Source organism: Hypomesus transpacificus, chromosome 22 (assembly GCF_021917145.1).
Source record: "Hypomesus transpacificus isolate Combined female chromosome 22, fHypTra1, whole genome shotgun sequence".
In the NCBI taxonomy this organism is placed as follows: domain Eukaryota; kingdom Metazoa; phylum Chordata; class Actinopteri; order Osmeriformes; family Osmeridae; genus Hypomesus; species Hypomesus transpacificus.
In genome coordinates, this window is record NC_061081.1 from 8,433,129 (window position 1) to 8,455,058 (window position 21,930).

At 45.1% G+C, this 21,930-nt stretch overlaps 2 protein-coding genes across 3 annotated transcripts; one reads left to right on the forward strand and one right to left on the reverse strand.

Moving 5' to 3' along the window:
- Positions 1 to 366: 366 nt before the first annotated feature.
- Positions 367 to 7,501, reverse strand: hgsnat (heparan-alpha-glucosaminide N-acetyltransferase). Of its 2 annotated transcripts, none has more exons than XM_047045031.1 (18): positions 7,276 to 7,501; positions 6,095 to 6,210; positions 5,603 to 5,739; positions 5,216 to 5,334; positions 4,981 to 5,050; positions 4,728 to 4,797; positions 4,344 to 4,447; positions 3,996 to 4,072; positions 3,862 to 3,892; positions 3,570 to 3,730; positions 3,338 to 3,453; positions 3,066 to 3,187; positions 2,685 to 2,811; positions 2,457 to 2,543; positions 2,209 to 2,286; positions 1,893 to 1,963; positions 1,663 to 1,775; positions 367 to 1,574 (listed from the first exon to the last, which is right to left on the reverse strand). In XM_047045031.1, exons 1-18 carry the CDS (start codon positions 7,448 to 7,450, stop codon positions 1,393 to 1,395), a joined length of 1,956 nt encoding a protein of 651 aa, XP_046900987.1. In that variant the 5' UTR covers positions 7,451 to 7,501; the 3' UTR covers positions 367 to 1,392. The 2 variants fall into 2 exon arrangements, with proteins under 2 accessions (XP_046900987.1, XP_046900988.1); XM_047045032.1 differs by lacking the exon at positions 7,276 to 7,501 and adding an exon at positions 6,578 to 6,988.
- Positions 7,502 to 8,317: 816 nt separating this feature from the next.
- On the forward strand, positions 8,318 to 17,277 carry LOC124483800 (proline-, glutamic acid- and leucine-rich protein 1-like). Its single transcript, XM_047044330.1, has 6 exons — positions 8,318 to 8,625; positions 14,229 to 14,270; positions 14,732 to 14,776; positions 14,990 to 15,134; positions 15,546 to 15,707; positions 15,858 to 17,277. The coding sequence occupies exons 1-6, from the start codon at positions 8,575 to 8,577 to the stop codon at positions 16,961 to 16,963; spliced, it is 1,551 nt and encodes a 516-aa protein (XP_046900286.1). The 5' UTR covers positions 8,318 to 8,574; the 3' UTR covers positions 16,964 to 17,277.
- The last annotated feature ends 4,653 nt before the right edge of the window (positions 17,278 to 21,930 follow it).

The following is a 21,930-nucleotide window of genomic DNA, read 5'->3' on the forward strand; positions in this document are numbered from 1 at the left end:
ACTCTCACAATAGACGATAATGGAGTGAGACCCAGCGTATCGCGAGATAAGGTGATACCCTTATAACCTGGTAGGACTTTTTCACAAGGTTCTAAACTGTAACTCGATTCCCACGCCTTTGTTGAGCAGTAAACTACAGCTCGATGAGAGGCGCTTGAGTCTAACCGACAGTCAACCAAGAGCGAAAATGGCAGTTTTAGAATATGCTGTTGCTTTCTGAGATTTCTACACAATTGTAAAAATAAAAGTTTATAACTGGTTCTCATTAAAAAGCGTTAAGTTTAGTCAAAACACCAAGGCAGCACGTTTTTAGATACTTTATTGATTTGAGGTGGCGCTCCTAGTGAAGTAATGAAAACACACACAATCAGTCAAGTAAGTTTATTAAAATATAAGATTACATTTATATTACATTCATATAAAAAAGCATAATGAATCTTTTTGAAAAAGTTCAATTTCATGTTATAATAAAACCATTTATACAATTTTGTTCACACTTACAATAAATGACACAGAAGAGTTTTAGGGACAGGTCAGTATTTACTCAATATAGTGTGTAGGTCAGGTTATCATTTTGTACTGATGTACTGATTTTGTGCAACTGTATTAAAGTTGTATTATTTTCTATAGTGTTATGGCACATCGCTTGCTGTTGATCTAAAGTTGTAATTTGAAGTGTAATCAGTTACTTGGATACATTCTTCAGGACAAGTGCAATATATTTTGTAGATGTTTTGTGAGTCCTTTAATTGGGAGATAATACAGGTATATGTATGACAGGTTTTTGGCACAGAAATCACTGACTGAGGTGCATGATTCATACACAGACAAATGTGCCTATGCACACACTTGTATAACCCACTCCAAGGTGATTAGCAACAGACCTTCATTGAATTATTATTTTACATAGTACCTGAGACCTATAATCTGGATTGAAACACATGGTACACCAGTGTTTATAAAGATTGAGACAAAAACCAAACATGCCCCTCCCTGAAACTCTTCTCCAGGTCCCAACACAGACCCCAGACCAGTTGTTCCTGAGTGAAAATGTCTTCATTTTGAAGGGCTGGACTGTCTTGTTATCCTAACACAGACCCCAGACCAGTTGTTCTTGAGTGATAATGCCTTCAATGTCAGTGGCCAGTTTACCCATTGCCATAAACTGGACTTTTGAGAGCACACTGCTGTGGCTTGACACTCATCGCCTACAGAGTGGGAGGAATGGTCAGCATGGTCAGGGTCCTTGTGTTTGGCATTTTCAAGCAGAATGAGGCACTGTCGTACATGACCTCAATATAACATGATCCAAGTTGTCCATCTTATAAGGTTTTACTAGGTTGCGTCTCTTTTTTTACTCGATCCATCATCCTCCCCGTTTCCACAACGCACCTAGATCTTCCAGAAGATCTTCTTCCTGTACAGCAGGAAGGAGATAAGGACCCAAAGAGAAGTGGCCAGCAGGTTCTGGGTCAGATGCGCAGCATGTGATTGGCTGTTGGCCATCTTCCAGCGGAAGGGGAAGTAATCCTCAAAGACCTCGTGACCCACGTACACCAGGATCGAGTTCATACCTGCAGCAGGGGTCAGAGGTCAAATATGTGGCCAAATCGAGCAGGTGGTTGAGCAGGTCTGAGGCCGGTTGAGAGCAGGTGTGTGTACCTGGGTAGTAGAAAGGAGCTCCAGACCACCAGTGCTTCACATCTACAGTGTAGTACACCAGGACCAGGACCACGTAAGCAAGACACGCCAGCGTGGTCACGTACGACAGGGACCTGATAACACCCACACACAATCATTACACCGCTTGCAAGTTGCATCTTACATAGCTCAGGCAAAATAATGAAAATAGCTCTGCATTAGTGTCCTGACTATTTGAGGGAATTGCTCACCACAGGTTCTTATTGACTGGGATGAAGCCTTGGTCTCGGGAACACTTCGTCAGTGTGGCCGATATCACTCCCTGTGTGAAGCACGGCGTACATTCAGAGACGCCTCACAGTCACAATTCCCTGCGGTGGGAATCAAACTCACAAACCCAGGAAGCTGGGCCACTAGGAACATTCTAGGCTCATATGTGGACACCCATTCGAAGTGAGACCGTATTTTATATAATTTATTTTTGAAAAAGATGTAAACCCCCAGACAGACACACAGGAAGGAAGGACTATCTATATGACTGTATTTCCTGTGGCATGATCGGCTCACCAATATGAGACCCCAAATGAGAAACCTGCTGATGACGCTGTAGTGAAGTTCCTTGTAGTGTAGAAGTATCTTTCCTGCCTGAAAACCACACACAAAACAATTAAGCCAAGAAGTGTCAACGTTGATCTACATTTTTCCACTCCCTCTCTGCAGCTGTGCCAGGCAGAAACGGTCCCCAATATGTGTACAATTACAAAGGATACACGTGCACATGAAAAAGAGGGGGGGGGTTAAGAGACACTACAGACCTGCAGGCCTAGGAACGCCATCAGTACAGAGTTGATGCTGCCCAGCACTCCCTCTGGGTCAAAGGGCATGTGACTGAAGTAGATCACCTGACAAATCAACAGACACAGCAAGCTGGATAAAACAAGCACATAACTCAACCACCACCAGGCTCTTTGCAACCAACTCTTCTGTCCCATTCGGCTCTTTGTGCCTGTGGTTGAGTGGTCGTTTGTTGTGTGGTCACTCACGTGAGAGGTTGGGGTCTGGTAGATGTGTCTGTCCCCCAGGAGCCAGCGGTCGATGTAGCCCGTGGCCCCGCCGGTGCAGTTTGGATAGAGGCCCATGTCCCCGATGCCTCCGGGACCCAGATACCCGCTGGAGGGAAGAGGTCCATACGTCAATTACATGCCCAGACACATGGGGGGGGGGGGGGGGGGGCACAAGTTTTAAATAATGTACTTTTGCTCTTATGGAAATAAATTGGTACTTTTATTCACCAAACTGGCATTCAACTGATCCCAATGTAGATACACGTGTGCAATATTGAAACCTTTTGCCCCCCAGTGTACATACACACAGAATCAAAACCGGGAGGTTACACCCATTCAGTTATTCACTCACTCACTCACTTTGGACAGTCTGGCACAGGGAGCAGAAAGGTGAGACACAACCAGAGCGTTTCCAGGGCGACTACGACCAGCCAGGCCGGCCAGTAGAGAAGAAACTCCCTGACAGGGAACCACCAGGCATCCTGGGAAGGGGGGAGGGGGGGGTATAATCATCATAATCCTGGAAAACTCAGATCCTCAGATGTTGTAATTTGAGTCAATAAGTAGCCTGTTAAAATGACTGGGGTATGAAGTGAATCACAGACATTATGGCGCTTCTGTGTTGTTCTGACCATAGGGAGGTTGTCCAGGCGTGTCCGGGCCACACACAGGTCCAGACATGCCACCACCAGGTAAGAGAAGGCCAGTCGCTGCAGTACTCCAGGGATACGCAGGGTGTCCCATGACACTGCGCACACACACACACATGCTCAACAGTTAAAGCAGATGTAGATGTGTACATGTCTCTGTGAGTCTCCATGAGTGTGTGTGTGTGCGCGTGCACAAACATGCGTCAGTACTCACAGGGGCCCAGGCAGTAGTTGGGGTTGATTATGAAGACGCCTATGAGGAAGAGCTGCATGCTCCTCCATGCAGTCTTCCACAGGAGAGAGCAGCGCGTGGAGCCCCCTCGCAGCATGGAGTGAATGGACAGGGCTATGGATGTCCCCATGATGAACACAAACCTGGAAGGAGAGATGGACGGAGGAAGGGAGAGAGAGAAGAGTTTGAAAAAGAGCAAATCAAAATAGGAAAGCTGGTCAGTGTCCCTGTTGCTGAGCAACCATAAAAATATTCAATAAACGGGGCGTATTACCATGGAAATACCAGGTCAGCAATGGTCAGCCCTGAGAAGACAAGACAAGGACTGTTATAGCTGATGGCCAGAGAGAGCAAACGGAGGAGAGGGAGGAGGAGGAAGAGAGGGAGGCAGAGGGGGAGGAGACTCACCATTCCAGCTCTCGTGCCTGAAGAACCAGTACCTGCCTCCACCGTAGTTCACAAACACCATGATCACCAAGGACAACCTGAGGAGACGTGGACCACAGGTACATGGAGTCACACACATACACTCTGAGGACGAGAGGAGGGAGGGATGGAGGCGGGAGATGTACAGTTGGAGAAGTAACGGTAGGAGAGAGCCATGGAGATATGAGGATGAGGAAGCCAGGAAGGAAGCACAGATGATGGGACGAGAGATGATGGAGATGTGGAAGGAATTGTCCAAGTGGAGATGGAGGGATGTGGGCGTAGAGGTCTAGAGGTGTGTGTGTGTGTGTGTGGGGGGGGGGGACATACCCTCTGAAGGTGTCCAGAGACCGAAGCCTCTTGGTGGGGGCTGGCTGGGTGGGAAGGATGGTGTCTGTGGCCGTCTCTACTGTCCTGCCTGGAGTTCCAAGTTCCTGGAGAGGGGGATGTGTAGGGAGAGGGGGATGAAGAGCAAAGAAGTGACACACATTTACAACAACAAAAAAGGACTGATGGAGACCGAGGGAGAGCAGGACAGACAAGGAGAAGAGGAAATGGGCTCTAAGGATACTGAAAAGTAGAGAACGACAGAAAACGTGAGAAGAAGAACTCTGTGTTTGGAATATGGAGTCAACGTTTTTGTACACTCCAACATCCTGTACTTCCACAGTCACTGAGCCCGGTCTGGGATTCTCCTTTTATGACGATACTCACAGAGTTGATGAGCCTCTCCGTTTCCATGGAGTTGCCCAACCGCAGCATTACATTCCTCACCGCATCCAGCCTGCACCAGACATGACCAGTCGATTAGGAGAAAGCCTACCAACAATGGAAGGCGTCTTGCACTCAAAATAACAGCGTGACGAGTTTAGGAATCCCACACCAACACATGCACCGACACAAACGCACAGCATCACCATGAGGCAAGTTATTTAACTGTGTGACATTGGTCAAGGGACAACTGTACCGTGTGATCGAGCCTGCGATGGCCCAGACTATGGCCAGCCCAGTGAAGAGGAGGGAGGCTATCAGGATGGCTGGGAGGAGGACAGGAGAATCACAACATTAACATGTACCTATGTGAAGGCATGCTTGTGTTTGACTGTCCAAATGTGTACCGTGTGTATGTATATGTATGTTGGAGAGATGCAGCTAAGCTGTTACTGGTGTGTGCGTGCACTGTGTCTGTATATTCCACTCACGTATGTAGATGTTGACTGGCTCTTTGTCGGTGATCAAGGAGCAGTTGACCACCGAGGAGTCATTGAGGTTCTTCACCCATATAGAGTAGTTTCCTTGCTCCCCAAAGTGAAACTGAACCCTGACACACGAGGTCGACACTCGTTAAACAACACATTCAAGGAAACATGGTAAACATACTTGTGTGTGTACAATTGGGTCTGGTGTGTGTGCATGTGAGTGTGTGTAGGAGGCTGTGTGTGTGATTGGGTCTGGTGTGTGTGGGTCATTGCATGTACAAGTGTTTGTGGGGTTCTGTGCATGTGTGGAATTTGTGAGAGTGTGTCTGAATGGGGGTGTGTGTGTGAGAGAGTGTGTGTGAGAGTGTGTGTGTGTGTGTTGGGGCCCACCTGCAGAGCTCCAGATTAACAGGGGTGCTGTTGAGCTGCAGGGTGATGCCATGCTGCGTGCCCACAGTAAAGTCCACCGAGCTGGGCATGCCAGGACCCGGCCCAGCCGGTACCACGCCCAGGGGCTGGAGCAAACACTAACACACACAGAGGTTCAGTCATTCATTCACTGGTACTAATCCAGAGTAGAGGTGAGGGCTGTATACAGTGAAGACTGACTGTGAAAAGTACTGTCTACACTCATTACTTCACTGTTTGCCTAAATTGTTTTGCACAGATTAGTTGTTTAGTAATAGGTACATTTCACCATACGTGGTACACCTTTCTCTATATTAGAAGTTTTGTATTCATATCTATATTGACAATCATCTGTACAAGTACTAAGCTCTCTGAGTACTGTGAGTAATGTGTACTGTGAGTAAAGTATACTGACTACTAAGCATTGTGTACTGTTAATACTCAGTACTATAAGTACTCTGTTAACTGTGTTACCTGGTAGCAGTGGTCGGATAGCCATGAGACCACCATTTCACTATCCAGCTCATTATTGATGGTCAGAGAAGCCTCATCCATCTTGTGAACGGTGAACTTCCGCCGATGAGGGTGGGCTGAGGAATGACAAAATAAGTTTACACAAGGTTCTTGTATTTTTGGGGGGAGATTGAGTTACACACATAGATAAAAATAGACACAGAGAGACACAAAGTCAAGATGTATAAATAGGTGTACACATCACGGACACAGCTAGAGATGGTACACAATCCACATGAAGCTGACACACATCAGCATGGCGGTCACGCACGCACGCGATTAACTATACCAGTTTGACCAAAATCCTTCAGACAGACAGCAATGCATTATGTTCACCCTCTACTTGTCGTAATGTTAGGATTCAAGTTGCTAATTACTAATACAACATTAGCTACCCAACTAATAACTGTTTTTCTTGTTTAAATGCCTTAAATAAGAACATACCTTGAGGCGGACGGCAACCAAACTAATGTTTTATGGGTGGCCAATTTAAGGATACATGAGTTAGACAAGTTGTATGAGGCAGACTTCTTTCAAAGCAGCTAGCTGGTTAGCCTAGCTATCTAACCATCTAGCTAGTTGAGACTGGCATTTGAGCACTGAGCAGTGACAAGACCGTATCTTGGAGGGGGCTGGGGTTTGCGTTTACGGCTTCCACCCAGATGTCACATGCTTTATTAATCCGCTTCTGTGGCGGGGAAAAAATCAGTTTGGTGGGAAATTTAAATCTCCCGAATTGGCCACTTGTCACACTCACAACGCTCGCTTGGCCCACCAAAATCGTCTTGCCGACGAGTTTGTCATTTTAGCTATGCTAGCTACCTCGCATACTTGAACGAGGAGACCAGTCATATAGTACTAGCATAAGCCTAGCAATATTATTCTAGTACATGCTAACGTTACTGACTAGCCAAATGCTGCAGCACAACAGTGATTTTCATCAATTACTTCCTGTACTTTCAATTCCCATCCAAAACAAGTGTACCTAGCGAATACCAGCGGTTTCCATCGTATGGTATGGTGAGATGATGTTAGCTACAGTGGCTATGACAGTGTAGACAGCCAGACTGCTCGCTCGAGCTAGTGCTAGCTAACTGGCTAGTAGACTAGCTACCTACAATACTCGTGTTATTTCTACTTACAAGATAATTCGCCTGACAGTGGTGCCACGCAAACAGCAACCAGCAATGTAATCACAGTCAGAAATAAAACATTATGTCGCCTTTCACTCATTTTCACGACTTTATCACTTCCTTCTTGTCCCCGGACACCCCAACCAGCGTTTGAGAGTTTTCTCCTAATTTTTCTTTTTTCCATAATATTTAGACTACCGAGCTAGCTACTTCCGATTCCTCCTCGTTTCTGACATGTCTAGTATTGGGTGAGAAAGGGGACAGAGTAAAGTACAATTATGGATTTTCAAGAATACGTTGAGGAATTGAGATATATTGTTGTGGCATTGATGTTTATTATACCATTTAACATAACATTTATCGGATATGACATAGTTATTTGTTACTATGTATCAACATTAACTAGGCTACAAGCCTGGAAAAAAACGCCTTCCTACTTCTTCAGTTTGAGTGAATACTGGTCGTCGCAGTGGCTGGCCTACCATGGCATTATTTTTATTGCCACCAGGTGGACTTCAATTTCAAGTTCTGAGCCGAGTCGCGTTCCACTCGGGAATGCTAAATTGGTTAATTTAGGGAGATTTTATGTCAAATGTCCCTTTAAATTCAATATAATTAGCCTTCCATGGGTGACAACGTTTTATGGATGTCTGTTTATGTGCAAAATACAATATCTAATGTAGAATACTATTACAAGGCTGCTCGGGAGTGCCCTTGTCCCTCTCGCTCTCTCGCTCTCTCACACTCACACACACTCCAGAGTAGCGTGCACCACTACACTGTTGCAAGCGCGCACACTTCATTGCACAACCCCTTAGCGCGTGCACCACACGTAGGAACCTGACTTGATAAAACATACGAGAGACAGAACAATTCCAGTTGCCCATGTTTTTGTGTAGGGCTGCACTTCAGTTTAATTGCCTAGGTAACGATATAGAAAGTAACGACAGCATCTAATTGCAGCCTCTGCGGCTGTTGCTAGGATGAATTCACCCAATCATCGGCCCACCCTCACAGAGGGCTGGAATTGCATGACATCATACATCCCCGACTGGCTTTATTAAAAATCTTCCCCGCTGCATCGGCAAACACCGTGCAAACGGCAAAACGTTTTTATTGTAATGGTCACCTTACATCCATAGAGCTGTGCCATTCTTGGATTGGCCCCGGTATCGCCGTTTGTATAGGATTCTGGGAGGAGCGTTCTTTACGCACGGGGAATGGCGGAGTAGGAAAGAGATGGGGGCTTGACATAATATTATCCCACTCTTTTGTTTCTCTGCTGTGATCAACTCGGTGACTCTCACAATGGATCCAGAGAAAACCTTGACGTTCTGCCTCGGAGTGACGGCGGAGGAGGTATCAAGCGTTTATTTCCCCTTTTTATTAGATCTGTGTGACTATATTACTTCTTATTTGTCAACAAATAAGCAATAACATGCTGCAGTGATGTATGACATCGAGTCCATGGAGCTCAGCTCACAAAATTACTCAAATTATTTGACCCTCTTTTGTGTGTGACTTTGTGTCTGTATTCTGTAAATGATTTGTGGAACATTTTCAATTGATGCTATAAGTGTTGTGTTTGTTGTCAGTGCAATAATTATGCCAAAATAAACGTGTTATTTCTTAGCACATACTAAGTAAATGTTTTGTTTTCTGGATATGTTGGTCCCAGACCTGTCTGACCCACCTGTAAGGCAGGGTGGGTCATATGTAGCTCTATAGGTCATATAACATGTGATTTGAGAGGATACACTCCTTTACTTGTTGATGATGTTGCTGAAACCCTGGTGAAGTCATCCCCTCCCCACCTCTCCTCTGCTTCTTCTGGGGAAACTGCTGTAATGCATCAAGGTATTAGCTCACACTTAAGTAAGCCATAATTAAAAGTGCTTTTACCTGCCAGACTGGGGTTGTAAAGATAATTTACTGCCCATCTGCCAACAGTAAAATACTTGAACGCTGATTCAGTTTGCCATGGTCTTCTCTGCACCACCAAACTCTCATGCAGTACTACAGAAGACTTGTGTTTTGCAAGTTAGCTGCAGTGTTGTTGCTGACAGTGAGGAATGTGTGTCTACAAATATATTCCCCAGACCCCTGAGCACATGTTTTTGTATTGAGAATGCTGTGTTTCACATCTCCTCCAGTGTGGCAGTGGTTTTAAATCTTCATCTCCAGAACAGTCATTAGCTTTGTGTCTCTTTAGCTACAGTCATGGCTCGCGTTGCCGATGCTGTAGGGTTCCCTTCTCACTGTTCACACCCACATCACACACCCACATCACACACACACAGGTGGGATGTAAGATGTGTGGAGGAAGGGTACCAGAGGAGGGACATAACTGTGTAGGTTGGAGTAGGTAACTGTAGGTTTGGGTGGGTAGGTTAGATTAGGTAACAACTGTAGACCAGAACAAGTGAATGTATAGATTAGTGCAGGTGACTGGAGACCAGGGTATGTAACTGTATAGGTTACTCTATAATAACAATAAGGCCTGGCGGCATTGAGTATGCATTATGTATTGATTTCTCAATTAAAGGGAGGGGAGGGGGGGACGCGTGGACCTCCAGTCAAATGCTCTACCACTAAGCTTTTCCTATCCCACATCTCTGAGTGGAGCTTCCCAAGACCTTCCTTCTGGGGTTGTGTTCCCCTGCCTGTCGCCAGCAGATCAATAGTTGGCAGCGAGGTGCTCCTAGTGCTGGTCTGACAGATGCTGGTCTGCTCTCTGCTTACTGCAGGGCCTTCAAATCAAATCAAATCAAATGTATTTGTATAGCCCTTTTTACACGCAAGCATGTCACAGAGGGCTTCACATGCGCCCATAGAACTGCCCCTCAACCAACCTAAACCCTCAAGGAAGACAAGGAAAAACTCCCAGAAAAACTCCCACCGGGAGAAAAAATGGAAGAAACCTTGGGAGGAGCAATTCAGAGAGGGATCCCCTCCTCCAGAGACGGTTGGTAAGAGAGAGGAGCAGAACACAAGCTAAACATAGTCATACAGTGTCAATGGGTTTTGAAACACCAAAATCCATTGTTCGGCTTTATAGACGTTGGATGGGACCGGGAAACTCGCTGTTGGCCGTCATGGAGACTGGATTCCGGGTGACGACCTGGTTCAGCGTTGGCAGACCGACGACCAAGCAGGTCCTGACAGCTCAAACCCCCCACACCACAGGGAATGTGTGGGGGGGGGACAGAGAGGAGAGCAGGGATTAGAGAATGCCAGGAGCAGCTAACAGTTACAGTCAAAATAGAATGAGATCCCCACCGGTCAAGTGTGGACTAGTGCAGCAATTTAACAGAGCAAAAAGGGTATTTGATGCAGCCCCACACACCAAAACAACGACAGCCCCCCTCAGTTGGAACATGAAATCTGTTCCAGGGGAAAGAACTCTAAAGTAGGTTATACTTATACGAATAAGGATGAAAACAGCCAGTCCCCCGTTGTCTCCAACTAGTAATAAAAACTATAACAGTAACAATATACAGCAACGGAACTATAATAATAATAATACTAACAATATACAGTAACAGGTTTACTTTATTTGTAACATCTAGCTGGGCAATGTGAACATAAGCTATAATTAAAATTTAAAAGTTACATGTGATACACACATAGGCAAGCACACATCCCAGGTTTACATAGAAAGTACACACATACTTCCCTTTAACAATCATAGAATTGACTAAACAAGAACGTTTTTAATCTAGTTTTAAATGTCGAGACAGTATCAGCTTCCTTAATTGAGATGGGTAATTTGTTCCAAAGAAGAGGTGCTCTATATGAGAACGCCCTACCTCCAGCAGTTTTTTTCTTAACTTTGGGTATTACCAGATAGCCGGCATTTTGAGATCTTAGAGACCTTGCGGGGCAATAGGGTGCAAGGAGACCGGAGAGGTACAGTGGTGCCAATCCATGCAGAGATTTGTAAGTTAGTAGTAGAACTTTGAAATCAGCTCTGGCTTGGATAGGGAGCCAGTGTAAAGAGATAAGAGTCGATGTTATATGATCAAACTTTCTAGTTTTAGTCAATAGTCTAGCAGCAGCATTTTGCACCCGCTGTAAGTTTTTTAGGTAGGTAATTGGGAGGCCAGAGAACAACACATTGCAGTAGTCCAATCGGGACGTAACAAAAGCATGTATTAGTTTTTCAGCATCATCCTTTGAGAGGAATTTTCGTATTTTGGCAATATTACGTAGATGGAAAAATGCTGTTCTGGTGATTTGCTTAATATGGTACTCAAATGAAAGGTCTGGGTCCATTGTGACTCCCAGATTTTTTACCAGCTGGCTTTGAGATACTTTGACGCCGTCTAAGTCTAAGGTTAGATGGGATAAATTATTTCGGTGTTTTTTCGGACCAAAAATTTGAACCTCGGTTTTATCCGAATTAAGAAGAAGGAAATTTGCAGTCATCCAAGTTTTCAACCCGGAAACACAGGTTTCCATAGCATGTGGAAATTCTCCCGGCTTTATAGACATGTATAGCTGAGTATCATCTGCATAGCAGTGAAAATCTACCCCAAAACTTCTAATTATGTTTCCTAAAGGCAACATATAGAGTGAAAATAACAGAGGGCCTAAAACTGAACCCTGTGGTACTCCGTATTTTACAATGGAGCTCCTGGATGAGCAACCATCATAGTGGACATATTGTGATCTATCAGATAGATACGATCTGAACCACTGAAGTGAAGTACCAGAAATCCCAACATAGTTCTCCATACGTTCCAGGAGAATCTCATGATCTACAGTGTCAAAAGCTGCACTTAGGTCTAGAAGAACAAGGACAGAGCTAAAGCCCGCGTCAGAGGCTAATAATAGATCATTGACTACCTTGGCTAATGCAGTTTCAGTGCTGTGGTGAAGACGAAATCCAGACTGGAGAGGTTCATAGAGCTGATTTGAGGAGAGGTGCTCAGTGAGCTGTTTTGCCACAGCTTTTTCCAAAATTTTGGAGAGAGATAGCAAATTTGAAATGGGCCTGTAATTGCTAAGACAACCTGGATCCAGGTTTGGTTTTTTAAGAAGGGGCTTGATAATAGCTTGTTTGAAATCGTCAGGGACTTGTCCAGTTACAAGAGATTCATTAATAATACTAAGCATGGGCGGTCCAATAATATGGAGAAGTTCCCTACAAAGTTTGGCAGGGAGGGGATCGAGAAGGCAGCTAGTGGGTTTCGAGGAATCTATCAGCTTGATGAATGCTTCCATAGAAATAGGGTTAAAGTGAGTGAGAGTCTCAACATGCAGAATGCTGGGTACAGAGGGAAAATCAGTGTTGATGGCCACTCCTCCAGGACTAGTCTGTAGTTTGTCCCTTATTGCATAGATTTTTTGGTCAAAGAAATCTAAGAAATCATTGGGAGAGAGATCTGAACTAACACAGTGTACTTTTCTTAGTGAGTTTTGCAACAGTATCAAATAGGAACTTAGTGTTGTGTTTGTTCTTACTAATCAACTTAGAGAAATATTCTGATCTGGACCTGATGAGGACTTGCTTGTACTCTATTTGGCTGTGACTCTATTTAGTGGTACGCCACTTACGCTCTAATTTTCTAGTGGACCTCTTGAGAGTGCGGGTCTTCTGCTTGGAAACCCACAGTTAGATTGATGGAGACTGCACTAGCTGCTACTTCTAGGAACTGTGGTAGTGTTCTAATAGAACTGTGGAAAGTTATGTGTGTGTGTGTGTGTGTACATTAAAAGAGAGTTAGCTGAGGAACACGACCTGTCCTTTTCTGTAGTGAAAGGGAAGGGGGGACTGGTACCTAGCTCTGCCTAGCCGTATTTGGTAGTGGTGGCAGACAACACAATCCCCCCCCCCTTCCCCCAGTGTCCATGCAAGCATTGCCCCCCCCCCCCCCCCCCCCCCCCCCCGCTCCCGCCAGCCAGCACAGACAGGCATTTTCCTTTTTCAGTCTTATGCAACAGTACTGCGTGACGATCCTACAGGCATGATCAGCACTGTGTGTGTGTGTGTATGTTACTGTGTGTATGTAACTGTGTGTTTGAGATGGAATCCCTACAATGGCTGCATTGTGACAGGTCTGGTTTACGTTCAGAATAGTGGTTCCATTGCAGTTATGCTGATATCCTACCATGATGTAACATATCGCTGATTATGAAATGTTCTTCTGGTCTTCTTCCTGTCGTGGTATTAGTGAGCACCTTGAATGATTTCAGGTCATCTCACCTCCTCAAAAGGACACTGCAGGCTTTATAGAAACCTGTGTTGAAGATAAATTAATGATGAAATGAAAATGAGAGAGAGGGTGTGTGCGTTTGTGCGTCTGAATGTGTGTTGTGGAGCTGAGAGTGGCCCTGAGTGTCTGTCTGGGAGCCATCAAAGAGATATATGCTGTCAAACAGTAATTGTCCTATCCTACCAGCCTTCATGACAGTCTAGCCAGAGAACAGATAGAGTTTTTTTAATATATATACAGTAAATGGTGTCTAGTCATCTTTTTTCTACACCTGCTCTTCCACAACCTTTTTCCCCACAATCTCCCTCTCTGATTTGGTCTCTCTCTCTCTCTCTGTGTCTGTCTCTATCAGTCTCACTCTCATCATTGAGAGTTCACCTCCATCTCTTTCTGATGTATGTGAGGGGGCCTGCTCTATCGGTGTGTGTACATTTCATCAGTACCAGCTCTGCTGTGTTCTCCTCTGAACCATCTCTGCTGTGTTCTCCTCTGAACCAGCTCTGCTGTGGTCTCCTCTGAACCAGCTCTGCTGTGGTCTCCTCTGAACCAGCTCTGCTGTGTTCTCCTCTGAACCAGCTCTGATGTGTTCTCCTCTGAACCAGCTCTGCTGTGGTCTCCTCTGAACCAGCTCTGCTGTGTTCTCCTCTGAACCAGCTCTGCTGTGGTCTCCTCTGAACCAGCTCTGCTGTGTTCTCCTCTGAACCAGGTACGGTACGATGCTGTTTTCTGTTTATCTCTCCACAGATGACCATCTCTCTGCAGGGGCCCGAGGGCACGGAAGCGAAAGTGAGTGGCTCAACCTTCACATAACCTTCACACGAAACAATGCTTTACGTTTATATTTTATCCATGTAGCAGATGCTTTTATCTAAAACAACATCCAAATAGTGCAAATAGACGAAAATCTAGATTCAGAAGCGTCAAGTTCTAACAGTATTTTAGTGGTTGAGGAACGGTCTGTGTATACCAAGTACAACACATTATTCCTATGTCACTTTGAATGCAAGCACCGGCTAAGTGAATACATCTTTTAAAAAAAGCAAGTAAAATATTACATATTACTTTGTTTTTGCTGAAAAGAAATGTGGGTACAGTCTCATGAACCTTCACACAACCTTTATGGTCGCGTCACCAACAATGAGGCCCAATCATAACGTCATTCACATCAAGACTGTTTTGCAATCACTAAACAACTATTTACAACTCGACTATGTTATCAAGTGCATAAATCTAATTTCTCTTCTTAGGTAACCGTTTCTCCAAAGGCCCCTGTCATAGGAACCATCAGCAAGGTGAGATGCTTTGCTTTCTTCACAGCCCTGTAGGACACCTGGAGGTTGGTTCACTCCAGACCTAATGAACCCTCATATCTCAGGCTTATGTTCAGGTGCCCTCCTCCCTCCTCCTCCTCCCATTTTAATTCGCCGAATGCCATAGTCTGTTCCCCAAAAAAGGGGCCTTCCATGGGCTAATGCTTTCATGTAATGTTGGGTTACATCCACTAGGGGGTGAAGTACCCGGGCAAAGGCAGTCAGCCTATGATCAGTCCTAAACACTGTCCAGGAATCAACAACAGCCCAGGGTACCTGTGTGAGACTGGACACTGCTGTGGAGAGACAGGCTGCTGCACCTACTACTACGAGCTCTGGTGTGAGTAACACTGACAGTATATAGTCCAGTCATAGGATAGCTCTCTATTGTATTGTATTATGTTGTCTTGTAGTCCAGTCAGTCCATTCCCACCACTCTTGCTCTGTATACACATCAAGTTCTGTCCCTATGGGTTTTTTGTGTGTTGTCTATCGCGTCTGTGTGCATGTTTTTTATGGGTTCTGTGTCTAAGTTCTCAATGGGTTGTGTGTGTGTTCCGTATTGGTTCTATGTCTTTGTTCTCTATAGGGTCTGTGGGGGGGGGGGGGGGTTCTCAATAGGTGCTATGTGTGTGGTTTCTCTTCAGCTTCTGTGTGATTCTTGCAGGCTTTAATGTATGTGTGTGTGTGATCTCTGGGTTCTCTGTACGTGGGTTCTCTATCGTTGCCCTCCTGTTGGTGCGTTGTGCAGGGTTCTGGCTGCTGTGGACGGTTCTGATCCTGTTCAGCTGCTGCTGTGCGTACCGGCACCGCAGGGCCAAGCTCCGCATGCAGCAGCAGCAGAGACAGAGAGAGATCAGCCTGATCGCCTACCATGGCGCGTGCAACTACCCTGGCTCTATGCTGGACCTCAGTACGTCTGCTTCCACCTGATGCACCATCCATGTATACAACATAGTTGTAATTCGAGGAAATACATATTTTGTAGTGGCTCCTTATAATGGTTCTGTTATGCACTCTAAATCACAGTTGAGTGACAGTTATCTCCACGTGTGGCTGGTAGGTTTCTTGGCCTCCTTCAAGCTGCCGTCCTATGAGGAAGTGGCGGCCCAGCCCAGCACCCCGCCCCCTCCCTACAGCTCCGTGTTCGGCCTGCAGGGAGGGGGCGCCACCTCCTCTTACCCCCACCCCTACGGCCAGCACCCCCAGCCTCCCTGCCCCCCCTACCTGTCTCAACGGGCCGGCCCCAGCGGAATGACTTCTTCCCAGAGCTCTGACAACTACACCAGCTGCTCCTGTGAGTCCTGCTCCCTCACGTCCCCCTCGAGCACCTCTTTCTCTGTCCAAGTGACAGACGAGACGGATGACAGCAGCCTCGCCTCCACGCCCAGCGAGGCTACAGGGGGGCGCGACCCGGGCGGCACCGTGGCCCGGGGCAGGTCACCGTCAGAAGGGATCTTGACCCTGCCTCCTCCACCCACCCTTCCCCCTCCTCCTGACCTCCGACCCATACCCTCGCCCAACGTCGTCCCGATTTGTTCCCCCAGCGTGAGCGAGGGGACTCCGGCCACGCACCTCGCCCTCCCCCTGCCTACTTCCAATCAACCTGTTCCCCCCTTCCCTCCACCGCTGCACTTTACCCCTCCCCTGCTTCCCTCGCCCTCTCTTCCTCCCCCTCCAGTCCATTGCCTCCCCCTGCTTGTCCTCTCCGACCCACTGGGAGCGACGCCAGAGCGGAGAGGGGAGGAGCAGAGCCCCGAGCCCACCCCGTCGCCCCCGAAACACACCCTCTTCTCGTCTGACGTGGCCTTCTTTGAGCACCACAGCCACTTAGAAGATGAGAAAAAGGAGGAGGAGGAGGAAGAGGAGGAAAACGAGGACCACTTCCGTCACCGTCGACTGACGGGGGACTCGGGCATAGAAGTATGCCGGTGCCAGGTTAAGCGGGAGACAGAGGTGGATGAGGAGGGCGATGAAGGGAAGGAGGAGGGAAAGAAGGATGAAGAGGAAGGAGAGGAGGCGGGGTTTCTCCACGACAGCGTTGACTGTTCCCTTCGAGCACAGGCAGTCGTCCAATCAAAGCTCCCCAATGAGCAAGCCATGCAGTGCGGCCCCACCTCCTCCTCTGTCATCCTCAGGGGCAGGGACTCTGTCATTACCATGGAGTGATCATAAAGTCAACGAATGAGACCCAGTCTATCCTGTCAGGTGACCGACAACCTGACTTGACTGATAACCTATGAGGATATGGGTATGTTTACTGTGGCCGCATCCCCCCACCTGATGTTCAGTGTAGAGGGGATACAAGGCCTGAATACCAACTAATGTCTACCTGTGGTTTTATCGGTTTAGAGCCATGGTCTAGTGCCATGGTCTGGTCAGGTGCATAGGTTCCTGTTATGAACTGCTTGTTTTGCTTACGTGCCAGAGAGGGACACTGTTTATCCTGCTGAGCTCTCATGGAGAACAAAGACATCTTTTTAATTCCCCCCCCCCCCCCCCCCCCAAAGAGCATAAGCAAAGCAGCAGTGAAAATGCTAATGCCGTTGGCTAGCCTTCTCTTATTGTCACACACAAACTGTCACTCGCACTCACATACATGCACACACACACGCACACACACACACACAGACACACACACAGGAAGAGAAACAACAGCTGCGTGGAGCTGTGTGAAGTCAGAATAATGTTCACTTAGTGTCCGATACAGACCCACACACACATCTGCTCAGTCTTTAGCTCTGAGCCTGCCTTTTCAATTTGCATTAAAAAGTCCCTTCCACTCCTCCTTTGCCCTTCCCCTGTCTCTCTCTCTACCTCTATCTCTCTACTTGTCTTGGAAGACCACACATAGACACACACACACACACACTGCTTGGTCTATGATATCTATATCAATAATGCCAAAGCAATAACAACATGATCGAAGGTGAATGTCTAGGACTAATCATTGGAAAACTGGGAGGTTGTGTGTCTGCCAAAATTCACATCTCCTGGGTATTCTCCGGTGTTTTCCTTTGCATTTGGTCGCTTTGTCGTTTAGTATGTCTCTCCGGTATTCTCCAGTTGTCCAGTGCCAGTTGATGAAGTACAGTAACAGAACACCACACCACCAACTGAGGAATTCCAGTCACTGTCGTTTCATGTTGTTGCAGTCTGACCTGGAATTCTGCTTGTCCTGTCAGAATATCTGTCAGAACATATGTGTACTTCCCCACTGATATTGAATGTAATGTTTTGCCTAATGGTGGATAACTGTTTGAAATGTACAACATGGAACTCATGGGATAGAGCCTACTGCTCATTGAAATAACAGGATATCACTGCTCCATGAAGTGAACTTTGAACTTTAAAGCAGTTCATGAAAGACTTACTGTGTGAATTTAAGTGCCCATATCACTCACGTTTGTTCTAATACTATTTCTTGGACTTTGTGAAGTGAACATTTTTATTTATTTATTTTTGGGGGGGGGATTTGGTGAACCACATGTTTGCATATCAACAAGGATTGTTCTTATCATGAGATAGTAAGACATGCGGTCTCAGAGGATAATTGCACACCACTCTGCTTTGATGTTTGTCGGATATACTCTCAGAGTGCTACGTAGACCCATTGGTTATTGCTGGAAAGCCCAGTGTAAAGGTTTTTGGACATAATCATTTTCAGAATAGTTGTTTAACTGCTTTTAAAGCCTTTTGGTTTCAAAGTAGAACTTCACCTCTGGACTGTGTGGAACTGTGTGGAACCGTGCAAGAAATGTTTTCGCTCCAGGGACGAGGAAGACTGCTTACTGTGGTACACTCCTGTTGGAGTGCAGGATCATTCTACCTTTTGTTACAGGACAACATGCTTCACCACAACGGCGCTCACTGTGATTAGAACCAAAAGCCCTTTTATTTCTGATTAAATTAAAAATATGACCAGGGGTGTGTGTCTTTTTGTTGGGAGCTATTTTTTTTCCTTCTCGTGTGACGCCTTTTTCAGGGTGTCAACTCTATGACTCAAAGTTATTTAAAGACAAAGACACTTCTACCCTCCTGGAAAACTGCTTCATTAGAAAGTCACTTTATAGAAATGGTTGCTATAGCTTTCTGTTCTGGCCTCTGTTGGAACACCAGTGCAGCTATCAACCTACTACTAGACTGGACCATTAGATTAGACTACATCTATCCAAAGCTAGATCTGTTGTAATGTTTTACACTTTGGACATAACGCTTTCACCTGTACTGTACTTATGCTGTGTATTTGTTGCCAGCTTCTTATGTTTCTAACTACAAGCATTCATCCTTGCCTTTTGGGTGGAAATGTTCTACGTTTAGTATTTTATTTTTTGGGATGGTCACTGTCTGCCGCTGCTGTACAGGGGCTGATGCCCTCTGCCCATCTGAGTTGACTGATGACGTATATTTTCTTATTGTAAAATGGGGGATAGGATATAGAAACATCACTAGAAACATCCCTGAACATATCATAGCCAGATGGCTACCTTTTGTTCAAAGATAAAACGGTCATAATTGGGGTCTAGAGAATTGTTGGGGGTTAACCTGTTTCAAAGTTACTTTGTGCCTAAAATAAGATTTCCTTTGCGTTTGGTCGCTTGTCATTGAGTATTTATCTATGTGCCACATTGTGTGGATTATGTAATAGTTGTATATAGTTCTAAACCAAATAGGAATAATAGTTTTCCAGCAGTTCTTCAGCAGTCTCTTTATAAAAGATATATACAGTACACTGGTACTTGAGACTTAGGATAAAATAGTATTTAGCAATAGTATGGTATTCACAGATTATCCTTATTCCGATCAACGTGAGTTGATAGGTGATTATTGTTGAAATAATCAATCAACCTCTTCTCATCTATGATTGTATACAACAAAGCCTGGGAGACACTTTCTTTAGGCTTAAGGATGTTGTTATGAACAGATTTCTGATCAGCTCGTCACCCCCCACTTTTAAACTACACCCTTTTGAGAGGACAGACCAATCAGATCCTAGTTCAGTGTTTAGGACAGGCCTAGTCTTATTTGGCCGGGTCAGCAGTCGGTCCTTCTGCGACCCCTGTCCCTGTTCAGCCACGGCATGATACAAGACTGTTAATTTGTGGAGTTTTGACCGCAAAAGGGATGTTTACATATCCTAATGCAGATACAACACACTTTATGTTTGTACTATGTTTCTTTTATAAGGCCAGTAAATGAGGTCAGCACTTATTTTGTTTGGACAAGTGACTCATTCTTGAAAAAGAAAACCTGTCCTGTCTGGACAGCTCAAGACTGTTGGTTCTCCTCTGCTGCGAGAACACGTAGCATATTCCTCCAAGTCCTGCCACTCGTGGATAGGAGGGTGCGTTGTTGTGACTGTTAATGAATTTGATTTTGAAATTTCAACAGAAGAACATAAAATGTGAGGGGAAGCCAAGCTACCCATCAGTTGTAATTGCAGCAAGTTATGTTTCAGCCTCTTCATTATGAGGTCAAAGTCATTTGATTATTTGTTAATATGACAATATATGTAATTAGATCTATTGGTCATTTTTATGAAGTTGTCACTATCAATGTTGCATTCATTTTGTATCCTGTATAGGACATGGTAAATGTATAACTGATAATGGGGTGTAACAAACAGTTTTGATGATGTACTCTTACTGTGCAGTTCTTCTGTTCTCCTGTAGTGCTTTCAATGCTTGGTGATTTGACTCCATGCTGCAGTTACTTCATGCCCCATGTTAGTCTGAGTGTGACGTTGATTTGGATTTAGACCAAATCAATTAACCACTTACAAAAAACAGAATTGTGTATTTTCTGTGGAAATAAATATTGCTACACAAACACTACGTTACTTCAAATAAATGCAAAGAAAATAGTTGTGGCATTTTTGTATCACATTCATATTTGTTCTTTCTCATCTCGTCTTTTTGTCAGTCCTTATATTTTGAGAAATATCTGTTTCCGTTCAAGAGTACTGAGTGTTCAAAGTGTTTTTTTTCTGGTTTAACACCGCAGGCTTCCTCTGTTCCTCGTGGGAACGAAGGAACAGAAGTTTGGTGACATTAAAATGCTGTTTTAATAGGCCTATATACAATGCACTGTTTGTTTCTGAAATAGTTGTTGTTTGAGGTGCTGGAATCTACAGCCAGCCTGTTAGCAACAAATCAGTGAAAGTGTGAGATAGCAATTAACACCTACTCATTTGAAGATGTAGTTGCTCCCTAGTTGAGAATGAGTCACCATCTCTAAAATTTCTCTCAAATGTCCTTTAAAAAGGCCTACTCCACTTTCCACGTAGGCCCTATTACTGTAACAAGGAGTGTGACTGACTGACAAACACTTAACCAATTATTTTTATTGTGTGGTATAAACTTCTAATGGTTTGTTAATGTTCCAACTATTAACTTTGCATAAGACATGTGCTTTTGAATATTATGACAGCATACTATTGTGTGGGAAGCTAAGAGCAGGGCTCTCAAGTCTCCCGCATTCGTCCTGAGACTCGCGCATTTCAACCAACACCTTGTATTTCTCACGTTGAGAAGTAGTGATAACTTCCCGCTATGTACAATTAATGGACGAGGCGCTGGCAGACGGAGGTACATTTTTCTGTCGAGTTGATAGTACCAACTTTAAGCGTCTGCTGAATGAATACATGTAATGTACATTGTAATACTCCTTTTGCCTGGCATTGAATTTGAAGTCATTCGCATTATCATTTAACTGCTAATCAAACAACATTGTACTTTGGCACCACCTTGTAGTTAAAATTGGGACTGAAATGGTGAACAGTAAAAACATGTCAACCTAGGTCTCAAAAGTGAGTGCATACTATGGACAGACGATATTTAAATGGTACATCTTCAAAGACCTGTTCCAAGTTGGGTGGTGAGTGGTTGAGCATAATTCTCCTTTTTACAAATTATACTACACCCGAAGAATACAAATATATGTGCAAATAATCGTTATTAAAGACAAACATGCTGAATGTTTTTACGGAAGTCACGTTAAAACTTCAGTATAGGCATGCATAAACCCATATCGTTGGCCAGTGTCATTTAACTGCAATGTGATTGGCCTGACCAGACAAATTCCTGCCCCTTTATTAACCACTCCTCATCCACCCTTGGTCCACGTGACTTTACGCA

Bases quoted from the DNA above. Each gene is read 5' to 3' on its own strand.
- LOC124483800 (XM_047044330.1), top strand. From the start codon at position 8,575: ATGGATCCAGAGAAAACCTTGACGTTCTGCCTCGGAGTGACGGCGGAG. The intron at 8,626-14,228 runs GTATCAAGCGTT...ATCTCTCCACAG, and splicing joins TCGGAGTGACGGCGGAGGAG to ATGACCATCTCTCTGCAGGG. The intron at 15,708-15,857 runs GTACGTCTGCTT...TGTGGCTGGTAG, and splicing joins TGGCTCTATGCTGGACCTCA to GTTTCTTGGCCTCCTTCAAG.
- hgsnat (XM_047045031.1), bottom strand. From the start codon at position 7,450: ATGGAAAAAAGAAAAATTAGGAGAAAACTCTCAAACGCTGGTTGGGGT. The intron at 4,798-4,980 runs GTACAGTTGTCC...TGTCTGGTGCAG, and splicing joins ATCGCAGGCTCGATCACACG to GCTGGATGCGGTGAGGAATG. The intron at 2,812-3,065 runs GTGAGTGAGTGA...TCTTCCCTCCAG, and splicing joins CCTGTGCCAGACTGTCCAAA to CGGGTATCTGGGTCCCGGAG.